The 21189-nt window shown below is 36.1% G+C and overlaps 1 protein-coding gene across 2 annotated transcripts in view; it reads left to right on the top strand.

The window, feature by feature from the left end:
• aPKC (protein kinase C iota type) overlaps positions 1–21189 on the top strand; it is a 555703-nt gene that overhangs the window by 254723 nt on the left and 279791 nt on the right. For both annotated transcript variants that reach the window (XM_074129614.1, XM_074129613.1), the window contains 4 exons: positions 5565–5745; positions 8177–8295; positions 10334–10503; positions 20919–21034. In XM_074129614.1, the coding sequence (XP_073985715.1) occupies positions 5565–5745; positions 8177–8295; positions 10334–10503; positions 20919–21034 (586 nt within the window). The remainder of the gene's footprint in view (positions 1–5564; positions 5746–8176; positions 8296–10333; positions 10504–20918; positions 21035–21189) is intronic.

The raw sequence follows: 21189 nt of genomic DNA, 5'->3' as shown, positions 1-21189 counted from the left end.
TTTTTCTGTATCTGTAAAAAGTAAACCAATACAATTTTGCAATTTTATTTGCATGATTTAAAGGAAATCAAACATTTGTTTGCTTGTAAAAAAGATCAAGATTAGTAAGTGAAGTGTGCGACAGAAAAATGAGTAGATATAAAATTGTCTTAACCAAACTCAATCAATCAACTTAATCAATTAAACTCTGTACATATAAAAACCTTTATTAGTAACTTGATGGTGAGTTAGGGGCGGGTGTTGGTCCAGTAGTCAAGAGCATGGCTTTGTAAGTTAGGAGATCCCAAGTTCGAATCCCGCGTATGCCTACTTTTTATTTGTTAGAACAAGTAGTAAACTATGAGCTTACGCCCCGGCCCACGAACACCTAATTGGAGTTAGACTTTAAGCCCCGCCTTAAAAATTAGGCGATTACTTTACTACTAGATGGAAAGATAAATAGGATTTGTATCTAAAAAAAAAAATAAATAAAATAAAATGGGATGAGAAATGGCAGAGATGGCCGTTGCAGCATTTTCCAGAAAGGGGGGAAAACTTAAAGGACAGTACCGGCACAGTTTTCATACGCTGTGGTGCGTTTATATTTACATGGACATGGCCAATTAATTGGGAGTTATAGTACAACTTAGGACTAGTGTATGATTGCTACAAAACAGCTGAAAATGTAATATTTCATTGATCTCCCCGTTTGGGAATCTGGGCGAAATTAGGCTTTTTCTTGTAAACTTTAAAAATGCTTTTCCCTTGATGCTGGAAAATTCTTCCAGTTTATAAAGCCTTCAGCACACTTCCGGATCGACGTTGACTAGAAGAGTTGGAAATAGCGGGGTAGATTGATTAGGCAGAGTGTCTGATTATGTAAAGGTAGATTACTGTTTGCTTGGAGCACTCTTGCAATTAGCAAAGGGCTTAGGTTTACTATTAGGAATTTTAAGGTTTCTTTTTGAGTATCAAATCTAGGAATATTATAAAGCACCACGGTAGCCGAGCGGTTATAGGCTAGACCCGCATGCTAAGATGTATTGCGGTACTAGTCTATATTCCCAATGGTTAATATGAGAAATTTATTAGTAAAGTATGTTAGGCGGTTATAGGCTAGACCCGCATGCTAAGATGTATTGCGGTACTAGTCTATATTCCCAATGGTTAATATGAGAAATTTATTAGTAAAGTATGTTAGGCGGTTATAGGCTAGACCCGCATGCTAAGATGTATTGCGGTACTAGTCTATATTCCCAATGGTTAATATGAGAAATTTATTAGTAAAGTATGTTAGGCGGTTATAGGCTAGACCCACATGCTAAGATGTATTGCGGTACTAGTCTATATTCCCAATGGTTAATATGAGAAATTTATTAGTAAAGTATGTTAGGCGGTTATAGGCTAGACCCACATGCTAAGATGTATTGCGGTACTAGTCTATATTCCCAATGGTTAATATGAGAAATTTATTAGTAAAGTATGTTAGGCGGTTATAGGCTAGACCCGCAAAGCTAAGATGTATTGCGGTACTAGTCTATATTCCCAATGGTTAATATGAGAAATTTATTAGTAAAGTATGTTAGGCGGTTATAGGCTAGACCCACATGCTAAGATGTATTGCGGTACTAGTCTATATTCCCAATGGTTAATATGAGAAATTTATTAGTAAAGTATGTTAGGCGGTTATAGGCTAGACCCGCAAAGCTAAGATGTATTGCGGTACTAGTCTATATTCCCAATGGTTAATATGAGAAATTTATTAGTAAAGTATGTTAGGCGGTTATAGGCTAGACCCGCAAAGCTAAGATGTATTGCGGTACTAGTCTATATTCCCAATGGTTAATATGAGAAATTTATTAGTAAAGTATGTTAGGCGGTTATAGGCTAGACCCACATGCTAAGATGTATTGCGGTACTAGTCTATATTCCCAATGGTTAATATGAGAAATTTATTAGTAAAGTATGTTAGGCGGTTATAGGCTAGACCCACATGCTAAGATGTATTGCGGTACTAGTCTATATTCCCAATGGTTAATATGAGAAATTTATTAGTAAAGTATGTTTGGCGGTTATAGGCTAGACCCGCAAAGCTAAGATGTATTGCGGTACTAGTCTATATTCCCAATGGTTAATATGAGAAATTTATAGTAAAGTATGTTTGTTAGTCTAGTCGCCTCCGTCCTCGACACCTAATTTGATAGTTGAATGTAAAGCCCGCCTGACAAAATAGGCATTAATTTACTTTACTTTTTATAAGATTATTGTTTATTACTTGTATAAATCCTGCGCGCCAGGGGAAGAAAAATTATTTTGGCTACAGGATAACTCTGGAACAACTCTTAAAAGATTAAATGTAATCTAGTGTGAACCCTCGCTCGACTGACTAAACTTTTCTAGTTGTGGACTTAACGGGATTACTTGATTAATAATTGACTTTTCTCATATCATTATTTTAATAGAAACTTTTGATCTAAATAGGAAGTTTAGGAGAAAAATTTAGGAGCCATTTCCTTTCAAAAAGAAATCGTTGGAACCATTTCCAATAAAATATCAAAAAAGTGAAAATCCAAAGTTGTAAAGTGACCTTAAGGATTATGATCGCTAAGTTGCAAGCAGGTTCCCAGGTAAAGCTCAAGCTCAGCTTCCAGTGGCTTTGATTTCCACACGTTTTCCAAAAAACCCGATTTTTTCCGGCTCATTTTTCCCTGTGAAAACTTGAATTAGCAACTTTAACAGGATGACAGTAACTTACCCAGTCAAAGAACAACATGAAATATCAAATCAGATTTCCTTTTTTTGAACGGTAAGTTGGTGGGTCTGTTAGTTCGCGAAATTTAATCCACTTCTTAGAAGATACACTCTTTATGGATGCTGCGTCACCTTTGATCCTATCTCGAACATATTATTGGGTGCGCTCTCTATAATTATCAGAACGTTTAACCTTAACCAAATTGGAATCAATATGCTGACCACGCACTTCCCAGTTCAGTGAACACCTACATACAAACTTACATTTAAGTGAGTAAGAAACCTCAAGTTCGAATATGAACTTTTATCCAGAAGGAGGGGAGCTAAAAAATTTAAAAGAGTGAAATTCATCTGAAATGAGTTCATCTAATGTTAATACTAAATTGAACCTTTTTTTTGTTCGCTGTTGATTCCAATTCTAAACATTTTGTAGCCCTTATCTATAGAAACTAATGCAAGATAATGTTACAGTCTAAAAGAAGCTGGAGCGAGGTGGTGGGGCTACTAGTTGAGTTACAGTCGCCTCCATTTAAATTGATGAGTTTTTTATGTTGTCCGCCGGCAGATCCGCATCTCTAAGCAACCGGCTCTCCATCCTAATGGTATTGAATGAATAATAGATAGCCGGACGGAAGTTGGCCCAATACAACTCTACTTATCTCACTACCAAGTCGTCTGAGTGATCGGAAGATTCTTCATACTCTTCTGTTTTTTTTTTTCTGGTTTTTTCCTTTTTTTAAATTTTCTTGTGGAAAATTCAGAAATATGCGTTTTTTTTTGTTGAAACCATCCATTTCTCTGGTATTAATGAAATCATCTCTAAAAAGATTTTTCGTACCCACAAACTTGGTTTCTAATAAAAACGCAAAATTTAAAACCTTAACGATTACAATTAATACTTCCGTTTATAGGTGAAAGAAAACGTTCCTAGCCAGATTTTTCTAACACTTTCTGCTAAGATTGATGTATGTAATTGTTTTAACAGTAAAAAGTAAAGTAATTGCCTATTATTTCAGGCCGACTTTACGTCCAACTACCAAATTAGGTGTCGTGGACGGAGGCTAGCAAATTTCTCTTATTAACTATTGGGAATATAGACTAGTACCGCAATACATCTTAGCATTGCGGGTCTAGCCTATAACTGCCTAACATACTTTACTATTAATTCCTCATATTAACCATTTGGAATATAGACTAGTACCGCAATACATCTTAGCTTTGCGGGTTTAGCCTATAACCGCCTAACGTACTTTACTATTAATTCCTCATATTAACCATTGGGAATATAGACTAGTACCGCAATACACCTTAGCTTTGCGGGTTTAGCCTATAACCGCCTAACGTACTTTACTATTAATTCCTCATATTAACCATTTGGAATATAGACTAGTACCGCAATACATCTTAGCTTTGCGGGTTTAGCCTATAACCGCCTAACGTACTTTACTATAAATTCCTCATATTAACCATTGGGAATATAGACTAGTACCGCAATACATCTTAGCTTTGCGGGTCTAGCCTATAACTGCCTAACATACTTTACAATAAATTTCTCATATTAACCATTGGGAATATAGACTAGTACCGCAATACATCTTAGCTTTGCGGGTCTAGCCTATAACCGCCTAACATACTTTACTATAAATCACTCATATTAACCATTGGGAATATAGACTAGTACCGCAATACATCTTAGCTTTGCGGGTTTAGCCTATAACCGCCTAACGTACTTTACTATTAATTCCTCATATTAACCATTGGGAATATAGACTAGTACCGCAATACATCTTAGCTTTGCGGGTCTAGCCTATAACTGCCTAACATACTTTACAATAAATTTCTCATATTAACCATTGGGAATATAGACTAGTACCGCAATACATCTTAGCTTTGCGGGTCTAGCCTATAACCGCCTAACATACTTTACTATAAATTTCTCATATTAACCATTGGGAATATAGACTAGTACCGCAATACATCTTAGCTTTGCGGGTCTAGCCTATAACTGCCTAACATACTTTACAATAAATTTCTCATATTAACCATTGGGAATATAGACTAGTACCGCAATACATCTTAGCTTTGCGGGTCTAGCCTATAACTGCCTAACATACTTTACTATTAATTCCTCATATTAACCATTGGGAATATAGACTAGTACCGCAATACATCTTAGCTTTGCGGGTCTAGCCTATAACCGCCTAACATACTTTACTATTAATTCCTCATATTAAACATTGGGAATATAGACTAGTACCGCAATACATCTTAGCTTTGCGGGTCTAGCCTATAATCGCCTAACATACTTTACTATTAATTGCTCATATTAAACATTGGGAATATAGACTAGTACCGCAATACATCTTAGCTTTGCGGGTCTAGTCTCTTAACCGCTCGGCTACCGTGGCAGAGTGAGCATGTATCCTAAAGGCAAATGGACTGCACGCTGTTGGTCAACGATATAAGAGGTAATGTGAGTGTTTGTGTGTGTGTGTGGGATGAACTCGAGTTTGCCTGTGGGTTTGCTAAGCCCAAATAGTTGTACAATATCAACTACCTCTGCAGGCCCTATGTGAATGTTTCTAATACGCAGTTTGCCTGTGATATTCTTGTAGTTAGCGCGGGTTTATCCGCAGAGACGTCAAGATCTTGCGGTAAAGCAACATATTTTGCAAAATCCTATTCTGGATAAACTTGGATATATTGATTTTAAAGTACATTCAACTTTGAACAGATATTATAGCCAAAAATGTTACTTTGTAAGAACCTATGCTTATGGATCATTCATATTTTTCGATTTGTATATTAATGAAAGTTTTGAATTGATATTTCAGGTATAATATATCGTGACCTGAAGTTGGACAATGTCCTGTTGGACCATGAAGGCCATATTAAACTGACAGATTATGGAATGTGTAAAGAAGGAATCAGGCCGGGAGATTCTACATCAACTTTCTGTGGCACGCCTAATTATATTGCTCCAGAAATACTCCGTGGGGAAGATTATGGATTTAGGTATATACATAAATGAAACCTATACCATGATTATATTGTTTTGTGTTATTTCTTTTGCAGGAGGAGGTTAAATTTATTCTCGAATTTAGCGGAAGTCCGCAACCGGTGTGCCATTTCTCGGTATTAATATGTGCATCACCGACATTAATTAAAACTGTCCGGTAGGATACTCTAACAGTGCACAAAAAAGTGTAACGTTGAAAAACACCCAATTTTTACCATTTTTTTCTCTTTTTCTATAAAATATAAATTCCCAAATTTTCTTTAAAATGTAAAGAAAATCCTCCTTTATAACTATAACTTTTTTGCAACAATCCAGATCTGTTAGATTTCGTGAAAAAAGTTGCTGAAAATTAGCAAAATCGGCCTTTTTAAAAATTGGTCTTGTTCTTCTCGTTCCCTTTTTTGTAAACAACGTAGCGCCTAAACGATTTTCATTCGATTCGGAATTTCATGTAGATGTGCTTTTTGGGGGGTCTCGACGCTGTACATCGAATGAGAGAGGAGTTAGCCCCATTTATGTGAGGAACTATATACTTTAATGGCGTCTATCCAGTCATTTAGTAATTAGGTTTAAACTAAGAACTTAAAACGCTGGAAAATACGGCTAGGCAATGACTATTTTTCTAAAATAAAAGTAGTTTTTGTACAACTTCTTCCATAATATCCTTCCTTTGGAGCTTAACTCTGTGCAAATTAATAAGATGAGGAAGAAGATGATTCATCTGGTACAGGACTTCGTCAGGACTTCAACGATAAGCAGTTTGTGATGATGTAGACTAACAAGAAAAAGCAATTGAACTAAAATGGAGACAGATTCATGACGGGGCGTCTCTAGTCAGCAACGAACACCTCTTTTCTTGGAAATACTTTATGAATAAATTCTTGTAATGTAAAGTAAAGTAAATGCCTATTTTTTTAGGCAGGCTTCACGTCCAACTACCAATTAGGTGTCGTGGTCGGAGGCTACTAGCTAACATACTTTACTATAAATTTCTCATATTAACCATTGGGAATATAGACTAGTACCGCAATACATCTTAGCATTGCGGGTCTAGCCTATAACCGCCTAACATACTTTACTATAAATTCCTCATATTAACCATTGGGAATATAGACTAGTACCGCAATACACCTTAGCTTTGTGGGTCTAGCCTATAACCGCCTAACATACTTTACTATAAATCTCTCATATTAACCATTGGGAATATAGACTAGTACCGCAATACACCTTAGCTTTGCGGGTCTAGCCTATAACCGCCTAACATACTTTACAATAAATTTCCCATATTTACCATTGGGAATATAGACTAGTACCGCAATACACCTTAGCTTTGTGGGTCTAGCCTATAACCGCCTAACATACTTTACTATAAATCTCTCATATTAACCATTGGGAATATAGACTAGTACCGCAATACATCTTAGCTGTGCGGGTCTAGCCTCTAACCGCCTAACATACATTACTATAAATTCCTCATATTAACCATTGGGAATATAGACTAGTACCGCAATACACCTTAGCTTTGTGGGTCTAGCCTATAACCGCCTAACATACTTTACTATAAATCTCTCATATTAACCATTGGGAATATAGACTAGTACCGCAATACATCTTAGCTTTGCGGGTCTAGCCTATAACCGCCTAACATACTTTACTATAAATCTCTCATATTAACCATTGGGAATATAGACTAGTACCGCAATACACCTTAGCTTTGCGGGTCTAGCCTATAACCGCCTAACATACTTTACAATAAATTTCCCATATTTACCATTGGGAATATAGACTAGTACCGCAATACATCTTAGCTGTGCGGGTCTAGCCTATAACCGCTCGGCTATCGTGGCGCCTGAATTTCTTGTATCAGTTAATTCATTAAGCCTCTTACTAGGCGTAAAATTCCCTGTGCTACTTAAAAATCCCTATAAAGACTCCCGTAAATGGTAGTATTTGTCCATAGAATTTAGGTACTTTAAGTGAACATATAAGTGTGTGTGTAAATGTGAGGATACTGACACCGCTATCGCACGTCCTGATCATTTTTACAGGATGTTCAGGATTATTTTTGATCAGAATTAGAACTATTTTAATAGCTGAACAATGCAAAGTAAACGTTCGTTTTAGTTAACGTTATGATTTATAGTATTTTCATGACCCGTTTAAATATGGACTAGTTTTTACGCATCAAGACTAGCTCACTAACCCACGAGCCGTTTTGGACACTAATCCCTTAAGCTGTATGCAGGTAAAAGTATCGCTAAGAACCATTTCTGTCCATTCAATGAATCGATCATAAGACAAAAAATTGGTTCTTGAAAATCAATAATTGAAGTGACTACAATCAAAAAGATTTTTCATTGATTGATTTGATTTTGTACTTTTTTTTTTCTTTTTTTGAAACTAATTCATGTTTTTGTTATTCCACAGCGTGGATTGGTGGGCGCTAGGAGTACTGTTATACGAAATGTTGGCCGGAAGAAGTCCATTCGATATTGCCGGTGCCTCTGAGAATCCAGATCAAAATACTGAAGACTATCTTTTCCAAGGTAAGCATATTTTGTGGTTCGTTTTGTAAATTTAGTTTGTAGATGTATTGACTGTTTACGGATTGGAAGAATTGTCAATTGATGAGTTGTTTGTAAAAAGGGTGTATCACGTTTTGCCACTACTAAGTGAGTTCTGAGATATTCTCTTTAGAAAACGTCTGGGAGATTTGAAGCAACATCATATGGTACGAGTATTGCTGGCAGAACGGAATATTACTTTTGGAAGAGGCCACTGACGGATTGTTTTTCCTCTTTCTCTGGATTAAAGCCTGGATTTTAAGGATAAAATCCTTTTTGGGTTCACATTCTGTGCCTGTAATGTACCACGAAATAGTCACCGTAAATCCTTCTTTACTTAACCGAACGGTGTTGGCAAGAAAATTAGATCTTTTAATTTAACATATCACCTGGAAAGACATATTGAAGGCTGCTTACCTTCAAACATACTTTAACCTTTCTCTTCTTAACAGTACAGAATTCACAAAAATGGGAAAGTCTATGAAAGTCTAACTTGTTGGTTCAAGGATATCCGCTTTAAAATTAGGCCAATTTAAGTAGCGCAGTCGTAAACGGAAATTATGCATTCTTAAAGATCCAAGGCTTTAGACTAAGTCCCGAAAAAATGGAATTTTACACTAAAATATACAAATTAACAGAATATTTTAACGATTTAAATTTACATTCAAGAATCAATAAGCAATAAATCCACTTCCGTTTATTTATTATATTAAGATTAATGTAGAACTAATTAGAACTTAATAGGAAAACTTGATGCGCATCAGTAAATAAAGGGTCACACTGGCTAATCCAGTACAAGATATTGCGAATATGGCTGAAGAAAATCGGGAACAAAACTTTACTCAGAGGGTAAAGGAAAGATAACAGTACAAGGAGTTGTGCAGAAACTAGAAAAATTGCTAAAGCAAATGATGTATCCAAAGGATAAAACAGGAAAACATGACTGAACTCAAAAGGAAATCTAAAAAAGAAATACATTTTTGGAACTAATGCAAGTAATAATGAAACATGAGTTGTGATAGGGCCCTACAGTGGTATATTGAACAATTGACTACAGGAGAGTTACTCCAGGAGAAAGGGGTGGCCAGAAATTCCTCTAATGTGCCATTACTATTAATTGTACTAGTTTATCATCTATAAGTAATGCCTATTTACTTTACATTCAACTACCAATTAGGTGTCGAGGACGGAGGCGACTAGCAAACATACTTTACTATAAATTTCTCATATTAAACCATTGGGAATATAGACTAGTACCACAATACATCTTAGCTTTGCGGGTCTAGCCTATAACCGCCTAACATACTTTACTATAAATTTCTCATATTAAACCATTGGGAATATAGACTAATACCGCAATACATCTTAGCTTTGCGGGTCTAGCCTATAACCGCCTAACATACTTTACTATAAATTCCTCATATTAACCATTGGGAATATAGACTAGCACCGCAAAACATTTTAGCTTTGCGGGTCTAGCCAAAAACCTGGTTTACATCCTATGTATATAATATTTAAAACAATGACATTTTAGACTGAATTCCTAAATTTTAAGAAAATCAGCTGAAGAGCTACTTTTCAGCGAAGATTTTCTCTTACAGTTTGATGGAAAAATCATAAAGTGATTGCAGACAGATAAATGTACAACTATATTACCCGGAATTCGATTAGAGGATGAATAGATTCACTCTAAAAGAGCCGTTTCTGTTTTATCTCTTGCGAACTGGCCGGATTATATTTTTGCTAATAATATTCTGAGTTAACTGAAAATTCATTTATCGGAAGTAATTGAGATTTCCTCGACAATGACTCCTAGAATTTTCTGCCAACTTCCTTCATTCACAGATGTTCTGTAGATTCCCTGTAACGTTTCTCAGTAATGTGGTAAACAATTATAATATAAGAATTAAATATTAATATTGTTTAATTATTATTAATATTCGTCAGCCAGATGAGTGTTAATACCATGTTTTATTCATTTCGATATAATTTACCATATTTTATGATTTCTTGTTTGCAGTGATATTAGAGAAAACAATTCGTATCCCTCGTTCGCTGTCAGTAAAAGCTGCCTCGGTACTGAAAGGTTTTCTGAACAAGAAGCCAGAAGATCGGCTCGGCTGTAATAAAGAATCTGGATTCATGGACATAGTTAACCACCCGTTCTTCAAAAGCATCGACTGGGAAATGGTCAGTAATGTTTAATATTATCTTAAATTTATTAAGTTATGTCTCATTTAAAATCTTACAATTGATTTTTTCGGTTATTGTTTTGGACCTGGTTATTGTTTTGGACCTGGTTATTGTTTTCATCAGCTTTTCTGTTATTGAAACAACTATCTGTTTAGTCCAAGGTGTGCTTAATTTATTGCACTATCAGTAAAATTCTTTCATCCATCTTCAGAGATTAATGCATCTCGTTTGAATGAATGAATGAATGAATGAATGAAAGAAATCGAGCATTCTGTTAGGATGGAAAAAGTCTCTGGTGTTTTCTTGAGGGGTTGCTAGGAGCATAGGTTTAGCATCTTCGATTGGATCAGTGTGAACATTAGGTTATGCATGAGAACTACGCCTAACTTAGTCTATCCGATGGAGGCTTTGTCGATATTGGAACCACTTAATTGATTGATTAGTGATCGGAGAAGCTATGAAGAGTTTTCTAAGACTTGTAAAGAGGAGAAGAGGCAACGATTTCGTGGAGTCCATTCCGGTGTAGAGGTTTTAAAAATCTTGATCTTGAAATTGAATATGGCCAGTAAGAAATGGGGGAGTTCACCAATAGAATTCATGTTTTCAAAGAAAAAAATTAGGCTAAGAGGCTCTTAATTTGTTAACGAAGTCTGAGAATGTTTTCTATTGCTCTGCAGATTGGTTCTAGGTAGGAGCTGTCGGATTAGCCAGAAGCAGGTGCACCAAAGTGGTACGAGAAAAGGATTATGGTGCATACAGGTTTTCTTTTTGTAGGCTAAGTGATATGAGGAAAATAGAATGCTACGATGTACTGGAAGCGATTCAGAATGAGTTCAAGAAGATAAGGATCAGCTGTAAAGGCATTAGCTAAACTCAGCTGAGACTCTAACCTCTGGTAGGAAAAAAAGCAGTAGACGCCTTTCAGAGTCACTTGCCTAGGGTAGAATATTTACGTCTCTTTATAGATCTCTGGCCTTGGAAGGTAACATGAACTTGCAAGTAATGGGTCTAGCACATCATTTTGTGGACCCAAAGCAGAACCCTGGCTAACTCGAAGCGATGTAGTGACTAGATTATCAGCTGAGAGAATATGGAGAGACTGATAAGTCTGGAGGAGGCTCAGGTTTCTCCAACATTTGTGGCCGAAGCTTATAAATGGAACAGCAGTGATAAAAGATGGAAACTGAATTATTAATATAATCCCGATATAAAGTAACAGGATAATGAATTGAGATTATCATACTGATGGAATGAGAAACTAACCAAGTGGCAATGGAAAAAAAAAAAAATAGCAAATATTCTTTCAAAGTCTCAACTTGGGTGGTTAAGTGGGTGGCCATATCTCCAGATTAGGGAGCTCCCCCTATCTGTTGGATGAATTCGGTACTAAACTTGTATTTCCCAACAGTGTATTAGCATTTCATGAAAATTGGGAATTTTCTAAGGGGAAAACTGTGCGACTGATTCAAGACATTAATTTCTTTCATTGCCATCTTACATTAATCTCGATGTTGAGTTTATCTTGAGGTCCTCTGATACCGTAAACATGCTTTATTAAAATTCAATTTGTGTTGCATATATAAGGGTAGCATAATCAATTTGAAAAACTCAGCTAATCAAAAATGTAACTGAATCAATTTTTTGAGTTTTCCAGGGGCGTGATTTTCTCGAGAACGTCTCAAGCGATTTCCACTGAACTTCCGCTTGTAATATTTCCAGGAAAACGCTTCCCAGCTTAGAGGTCTTTTCAAGCTTCTATAGGTTTTTAATAACTCTTATTATTTTACTTTAAAATTACTAGTTAAGAGAATAGTCGAGCAGAACTACTACTTACGACAAACAAGGTCTTCTTATAAGTAGGTGTATGCAATTTAAATGGTACATTCTCCAAGTCCATAAGTAAATTAAAAATATTAACATGCCCTCGGGCCTCCATAAACTGACTAAAATAAGACAAAGCTATCTTATTGTCAAAAACATCTTTTATATTCAGAGCTATGTCTTGAATTAGACTCACATAATTGTTTACCTAAAAAATTAATAAATTTTATTAGGATTGCCAAAGTTAACTTTAAAAAACCATATTTCTTTAATAGAGGCGCCACTGTTTCCGAGCGGTTGTAGGCTAGACCCGCATAGCTAAGATGTATTGCGGTACTAGTCTATATTCCCAATAGTTAATATGAGAAATTTATAGTAAAGTATGTCAGCGGTTATAGGCTAATACCCGCAATGCTAAGATGTATTTGCGGTACTAGTCTATATTCCCAATGGTTAAAATGAGAGAATTTATAGTAAAGTATGTTAGGCAGTTATAGGCTAGACCCGCAAAGCTAAGATGTATTGCGGTACTAGTCTATATTCCCAACGATTAATATGAGAAATTTATAGTAAAGTATGTTAGGCGGTTATAGACTAGACCCGCAAAGCTAAGATGTATTGCGGTATTAGTCTATATTCCCAATGGTTAATGTGAGAAATTTATAGTAAAGTATGTTAAGCTATAACCCGCAAAGCTAAGATGTATTGCGGTACTAGTCTATATTCCCAATGGTTAATATGAGAAATTTATAGTAAAGTATGTTAGGCTATAACCCGCAAAGCTAAGATGTATTGCGGTATTAGTCTATATTCCCAATGGTTAATATGAGAAATTTATAGTAAAGTATGTTAGGCGGTTATAGGCTAGACCCGCAAAGCTAAGATGTATTGCGGTACTAGTCTATATTCCCAATGGTTAATATGAGAAATTTATAGTAAAGTATGTTAGGCGGTTTTAGGCTAGACCCGCAGAGCTAAGATGTATTGCGGTACTAGTCTATATTCCCAATGGTTAATATGAGAAATTTATAGTAAAGTATGTTAGGCGGTTATAGGCTAGACCCGCAAAGCTAAGATGTATTGCGGTACTAGTCTATATTCCCAATGGTTAATATGAGAAATTTATAGTAAAGTATGTTAGGCGGTTTTAGGCTAGACCCGCAAAGCTAAGATGTATTGCGGTACTAGTCTATATTCCCAATGGTTAATGTGAGAAATTTATAGTAAAGTATGTTAGGCGGTTTTAGGCTAGACCCGGAAAGCTAAGATGTATTGCGGTACTAGTCTATATTCCCAATGGTTAATATGAGAAATTTATAGTAAAGTATGTTAGGCTATAACCCGCAAAGCTAAGATGTATTGCGGTACTAGTCTATATTCCCAATGGTTAATATGAGAAATTTATAGTAAAGTATGTTAGGCTATAACCCGCAAAGCTAAGATGTATTGCGGTACTAGTCTATATTCCCAATGGTTAATGTGAGAAATTTATAGTAAAGTATGTTAGGCGGTTTTAGGCTAGACCCGGAAAGCTAAGATGTATTGCGGTACTAGTCTATATTCCCAATGGTTAATATGAGAAATTTACAGTAAAGTACTCGTATGTTAGGCGGTTATAGGCTAGACCCGCAATGCTAAGATGTATTGCGGTACTAGTCTATATTCCCAATGGTTAATATGAGAAATTTATAGTAAAGTATGTTAGGCTAGACCCGCAAAGCTAAGATGTATTGCGGTACTAGTCTATATTCCCAATGGTTAATATGAGAAATTTATAGTAAAGTATGTTAGGCTATAACCCGCAAAGCTAAGATGTATTGCGGTAGTAGTCTATATTCCCAATGGTTAATGTGAGAAATTTATAGTAAAGTATGTTAGGCGGTTTTAGGCTAGACCCGGAAAGCTAAGATGTATTGCGGTACTAGTCTATATTCCCAATGGTTAATATGAGAAATTTACAGTAAAGTACTCGTATGTTAGGCGGTTATAGGCTAGACCCGCAATGCTAAGATGTATTGCGGTACTAGTCTATATTCCCAATGGTTAATATGAGAAATTTATAGTAAAGTATGTTAGGCTAGACCCGCAAAGCTAAGATGTATTGCGGTACTAGTCTATATTCCCAACGATTAATTTGAGAGAATTTATAGTAAAGTATGTTTGTTAGTCACCTCAATCCACGACACCTTATTTGGTAGTTGGACGTAAAGCTCGTCTGAATAAATAGGCGCTTTACTTTTTACCTTAGTGTTACATACTTTTGGAACATACTTCCCAGATATTTAATTAGATTTAAATTTCATTTTTGGTTTATTTAACTTCGGCTAGCCTTACTATGAAAGCATAATTCCAATAAATCGTTAAAATTTTAATAAATGAAAGTGAATACAGGCAGCATGGCGCTCTAATATTGCTGATTAAAATTCATTGAAAATATTTTAGATCGAACATCTGTAGTATTCGCAGAATTTTCTATTGAGGTAATAAATTGTTACCTCTCCTGGCTGCTGGCTCTTCTTCCAGGGTTGTTCCAATAAACAAATCGAATCCTGTGCCGCTAATGATGGGAGCTCTTGAGTTACCAACTTATCAGGTTTCAATAATTCATGTTTGGTTACGTTTAAATGTTCCAGCATGCAGTAGTTGTGTGACTCATCATTAATATTTGCCCATTATTGATTAGCAAAGGGTAGTTTCCGTTTGTTTTACCTTTTCTTACAGCAGGAAGTGAAAATGCATTGTGATCGTGTGGATGTTTTTGATTTTTAAGTTTTCACCGGAAATAGGGTTTAACAAAAAAAAAAGATGTATTGTGGTATAGGGTTCGATTTCTGGTCCAGGCCTTTGGTTTTATTTAATGACGGTACTGTTTGTGAGAAATCAGCTCATAATTGAATAGTTCATTAAGTAATGGCGTACACTTTCAACCAATTTAATTCCACCCTATGTTTGATAACACCTGAATGAATCATAAGTTTTGAACTTTACGTGATTATCCTGTTACGCGATGGAAAAATGATTTCTGGTGCAATAACTAAACAGTGATAAAATAAGGTAATAAAATTTAATAAATCGAAAAGAGATAAAGGGATAAAGTTAGTTACAAGTTCAACGAACACACGGTGAATTTAATAAGTTATTATAACACTACGTAGTGGCAAAGATTGGTGGATCGTATGTGACCTCATACAAAACTGTGGTGAGCTCCTTGTTCTTCTTTATGAGATAGTTTTATCAGGATTCACATAATATATCGGGCACCATCAAACTCCTGTCCTTATCTCAGCCAGCCTGTTATTGGGCGCACATCGAAAACAGTTTGATGTGTGTGTAGACACACAGTGGTCTACGGGACTCTGTGTACAGAACTTAGCCAAGCTCTTTTGAACAAGCTGACTGCAACAACATCATTGTGTGTATAATACTGTTATTGTTCTGTTTTCCGTCCAGTTTGTTGAACTCTTTTTTATTTTTCTTTAATCATCAGTCTTAAGTTATTATAAATCATCATTATATTGATTGATGATTGTAATTATTATTTTTTTCTCTGGTATTCTGGTGAGATTGGAAACATGGAATTTGCTACAGAAGCGCATGCATCAGGTTGTGTTTGAAAACAAAAAGTCAGCGTTATACCTCATCTACATTTTTTATAACCTAATTTTAGACAGAATTAGCATATTTTCATTTAATAACCTACACGCTTTGAAAATATCTACGTCATTTTTGCTCTCATAGTTCATAAAAAACTCCACTGCATATTTCTGGAGCAGTGTTCGGCAGTCATTCACCATCCCTATTCTGTTCTGTTTAGTGTAGTGGTTATAAGTGTGGACTATTAAGTGAGGGGTGCTCTAGTTCGAATTATATTGAACAACGTGCCCAATTTTTTCTTTTACTCATTTTTCGTTCAAATTACAATAACCCTAACTTTTCTGCATTCTTCTATGATCTCACTAACCCCAGCTGCTTTATTCTTTTAGCTTTCTTCGCTTTAAGCTCTGTCAAATATTTAGTTGCCTCCCTAGCCTGGAGGAGGTGGCGGCATCATTGGGATAAATTGGAACTTTTTCACCAGAGCAGCTATGGTGGGTGGGTTTAGGTCTTTGTCAAAATATCAGTTTCGATATGATTTTGGGTTGGGAAATAGCGCGCAAGCGGAAGTGCGAATCTTGGAGTTCGTAAATCGCAGCTGTATAATACAGAACTAACGCTTTAAAGAAAATATATATACATTTTTTAATGAGACTTTCGGGTATGACTCGCTTGCCACCAAATGCCCTTATATTAATTGGATTTATATTATAGCCCTTATATTTTGCCACCAAAGCCCTTATATTTATTGGACTTATACTATAGCCTTTATATTTTGCCACCAAAGCCCTTATATTTATTGGAGTTATATTATTGCCCTTATATTTTGCCACCAAAGCCCTTATATTTGTTGGACTTATAGCCCTTATATTTTGTCACCAAAGCCCTTATATTATTTATATTTAGTGAAATTTGAAGTTATAAAAAAAACCTTAGAGAGAAATTGGTGTGAGTAGTTCAGGATGTGGAGGAGAGAGAGTGAGTAAGAGGGGGTATTTCAGAGGTCCTCGATTTGACAATGAATTACGTGATACAAACACGTGACTAAAAGGAGAGGGAGAGAGAGGCCTTTGGCCCTACTTCCATTGATTACCCAATGAAAGGGGTTTCTCAGAGTCGTGTTTGAGCTATATCCGTTTGGGAATGATAGAGAGTGACAACAGTACGTGGTAGCCATCATGGCTTGCTGGTGAAGGACACCCTCGGAATCCAATGTGAATACTTGGGAATGAACGACGGGACTTTGGACAAAGGTGGGAGGGTTTGAATACCGGCCAATCGACCAAGAGTCCAATTACGGTCGGCCTGGCAGTGGTATTGAAAAGGGGAATGCTTGAAGAGGAGATCCCTTCTGTGGCAAGAGGAGTCATCCCCCTTCAGCTCCACACACATCACTCCCTCTCTCTGTCACAGTGATTGCCGGATACAGGAACGTAACTGTAACAAGGGCCAAACTAGTAGCTATCCCTCCTTCCCAATTCCCGATAACTCCAGACTCTTGAGAAGTCCAGACAGAATAGTAAACATCAAACGAGGAAATACTGCTGCTTTCAGAGTAGTTCTGAACAGCGCTCCTTGGAGATCATCCCTAATTAGGCCTCCCTTGACATAAAGACGTCTCCCAACTATGTCAGCTGGCATACAGCTAAAACTTTCTTATTAAGTTCTTTCAATTAAAAAAAGCTGTTCCGTACAGACAGACCGTCATACGTACAAGCAGATTTTTTTTCCACTAACGTCACAAAAAGTAAAAGTAAAGTAAAGTAATTGCCTATTTTTTAGACGGGCTTTACGTATAACTACCTAAATTAGGTGTCGTAGTCGGAGGCGACTAAAAAAACATACTTTACTATAAATTTGTTATAATTAACCATTGGGAATATAGCCTAGTACCGCAATACATCTTAGCTTTGCGGGTCTAGTCTATAACCGCCTAACATACTTTACTATAAATTTCTCATATTAACCATTGGGAATATAGACTAGTACCGCAATACATCTTAGCTTTGCGGGTCTAGCCTATAACCGCCTAACATACTTTACTGTAAATTTCTCATATTAACCATTGGGAATATAGACTAGTACCGCAATACATCTTAGCTTTGCGGGTCTAGCCTATAACCGCCTAACATACGTACTTTACTGTAAATTTCTCATATTAACCATTGGGAATATAGACTAGTACCGCAATACATCTTAGCTTTGCGGGTCTAGCCTATAACCGCCTAACATACTTTACTATAAATTTCTCATATAAACCATTGGGAATATAGACTAGTACCGCAATACATGTTAGCTTTGCGGGTCTAGCCTATAACCGCCTAACATACGTACTTTACTGTAAATTTCTTTCATTAATCGTTAAATAAAAGTCCTAAGACCGGGGAATCCGGTACCCAGTACCACAATACATATTAGCTTCACAGGCCTCGCCTCTAACCGCTCGGCTACCCTGGCGCCTTCACTAACGGCTAAATTTTACAGTATTTTTTACCTTTTCACCTGCCATAAAATGATCTAGTCATTCACATTGCTGGTAGTTTTTGCGATCGTGAAGGAAGCCGTATGAGTATATCCTTGTTCCATTTTATTTTGTGGTAAAGCTAACATCCGGGTTGATTATTTTGTACTAATTGATTCCACCATTTGGCATAACTCTCTAAAAACTGTCCCCGGAAGTAAATTTACGGCTGCCACAAAATTTTAATTCCATAAAACTTTTTTTTGGCAAAGTTTTTAAAATTGAATTCTTTTTAATATTTGCTCATATATTTTCTCTCAGTTTTTTTATTATTTTGTTCACAGCTGTTCGTTCATATCAGCGTTACTCCTTTGGAGCGCTGCTCCTCGGGTAAAGCAACAAAGTAAAGACTAAAAGGTTTTTTAAAAAGCAAAAACTGTAAATGCTGTCCCGGGTTCTTTCTTAAATACTTGTCATCCGCCCCACATCTCGAACCATCATACTCCAGGGTGAACTCTCCGTCACTCTGAAGACCTCCTGCAAGAAGAAGAAGCGTTCAGTAGCTACAAAGATTCTCCTCCTTCTCTCCCTGTAGTTCTACTATATCCGTCACTCAAGCTTCAACTCTTTTCATCACTTGAACTTTTTAATTATGCATCTTTTCTCCTTTTTCTTCTCCTTCACCGCTCTTTTTCCTTTACACGGGGTTCTTTTTTCTTCTTTCTCATCTCTTCCCTCCTGCTGACTTTAGCACAAGTGTTGAGAGAGAGAGAGACGGCCCTGGGTAGCTTTTCAAACTCAAGCACCTCAAGTACCTTGGCTTTGCAGAATTTCATTCTTTATAACCTTTTTTTACCTCTTTTCACTTTAGACATTTTATTTTTATTATTTTTTAATCTTCACTTTTACTTCTTCTTTTTTGCCATTATTAATACAGTGACATTTTTCGGCAAAAATAATTTTTTCCTCCTAAATATATAATACATATATGTACACAGGGTGAACCAGTAAGTATTGCCCATAGGCCTACTGTGTGTAGTACATCTAAAGTGGAGTTCAATGACGTATTGGCCAACTTCATATTTTCCACTGTTCTTGAGTGACGTCACTTTAATTTTTTTTTTCTAAAATCACTACTTTTTTTTTCCAATAAAAATGTTATTACTCAGAAAGTTTTAGTCCGAATTCGATTCTGATGACACGGTTAGAGAGACAGATAAATTTCCTAAAAATTGGCACCATTTCGAAGCATAAGTTATTCTCCAAACAGCCTCAATCTTTCTCCTGGATACTGGGAAAATAAAAGTAATCGAAAATTTTTGAAGAAAACTCATTAGGCCCTTATGTGATCATTATCAGACCTAGGTGCTGGCACTTTTCTATAAAAGTTTCCTTGCCTAATGGGCTTTCAAAACGGTATATCATTTTCCAGGATTCCTTTTTATCTTCGTATGAGAAATTGCGTTTGTTTTACAAGAAAACGTGTTGACGAGCACTCAACAGTGTTAGTTTATCAAGTTGTTTAATTCATCGAAAACTCTTTTAGATGGACCAGTAGTCAATTTTTAAAGTAGATTGTCTTAAAATAAGGAAGTCAAAGGTTACTGATCACCTATAGTCTACAACAATCCCTTATCTAATAAAACAATATATACTCCAACAAACTATTACTTCAGAACATAATACCAATTAACATTTTATAGTTCTACATATAAACATTGCTAGATAATGTTAAGTCTTTTTCAAACGTTTAAATTAAAAACACCAACAATGTATTAGTTTAGAACAGAGGTCGCCAAAGTGCTCTATATAGACCCCCAGGGGTCTATTTAACAAAAGTAGGGGTCGAGCCAGAGGGTCGAAAGATAAAAAAACAATTTCGAACCCAATATAGCGAACCTTGCATAGAAACACTGGGCGCATCCATCTCATAGATCTCTTTTATTTTGATTCTACTTTTATTGTATTAGTAATGATTACCTAAAATTTTACGCATACATTAAAAAACTATAATTGTTACTATAGTTACGAGAGAGGAAATTGGCATCACCATTCATGCCGGATACGAGTAGCCGCCATTGTCTGCACAATTTTGACCCACAGTTCACTGATATGCCACTTCGCTTCACGCCAGACGATCCGTGAGTCGTCCCCAGTTTTAGAAAAAGCAAAACCAAAAAAAACTAGATTTCTGTGTGTGTGTGCTCTTTTTAAGTATTTACTCCGCTTATATGTTACGTAAAATAATTTGTGTGTTAGTGTGGTAAATAACTGCTGTTGTAGTGAGAGTTTCTTTGATTGCAGTTACCTCCTCTCCTCCTCCCCCCTAAGTTACCCTTGCCTAAAGCGTTCATAGATTAATTAATCGCACCTCAAATCATTTGCTAGCCCAGCTCACGATTGGTCCGATCTGTCGAAACTAGTTGTAAATTATTTCCTGTATATATGCTTATATTTCATTATTCGCTTTATAGCAGTAATGTTTGAGTGGTAGTATTTTGGTTTGTTTGTCCATGGTTTGGCTACGTAAAAACAGTTGGAGCAGAAACAAGTCGGACCGCCTTACAAACCAAGACTGGACTCGGATCGAGACCTCGCCAATTTCCCACCGGAATTCACCGACGAGCCTGTTCATCTAACTCCAGATGATCCGTAAGTCTATTTATTTATTTTAAATTATTTTATTTAAATGCAAGAAAAAAATTATGTTGTATTCTTGATTTTACAATTAATAACCATTTTATTCCTCACTTCCGTCGATTAGTGCAGTGAATTGAGAGGGGATATCGGGAAAATACCCGATCACC

The sequence above is a fragment of the Rhodnius prolixus genome, unplaced genomic scaffold, assembly GCF_049639745.1.
Source record: "Rhodnius prolixus isolate KJV_2025 unplaced genomic scaffold, Rpr scaffold_15, whole genome shotgun sequence".
NCBI classification, from domain to species: Eukaryota; Metazoa; Arthropoda; class Insecta; order Hemiptera; family Reduviidae; genus Rhodnius; species Rhodnius prolixus.
The sequence above is the reverse complement of the archived record's forward strand: the minus strand, read 5'-3'. Positions and strand labels throughout refer to the sequence as shown.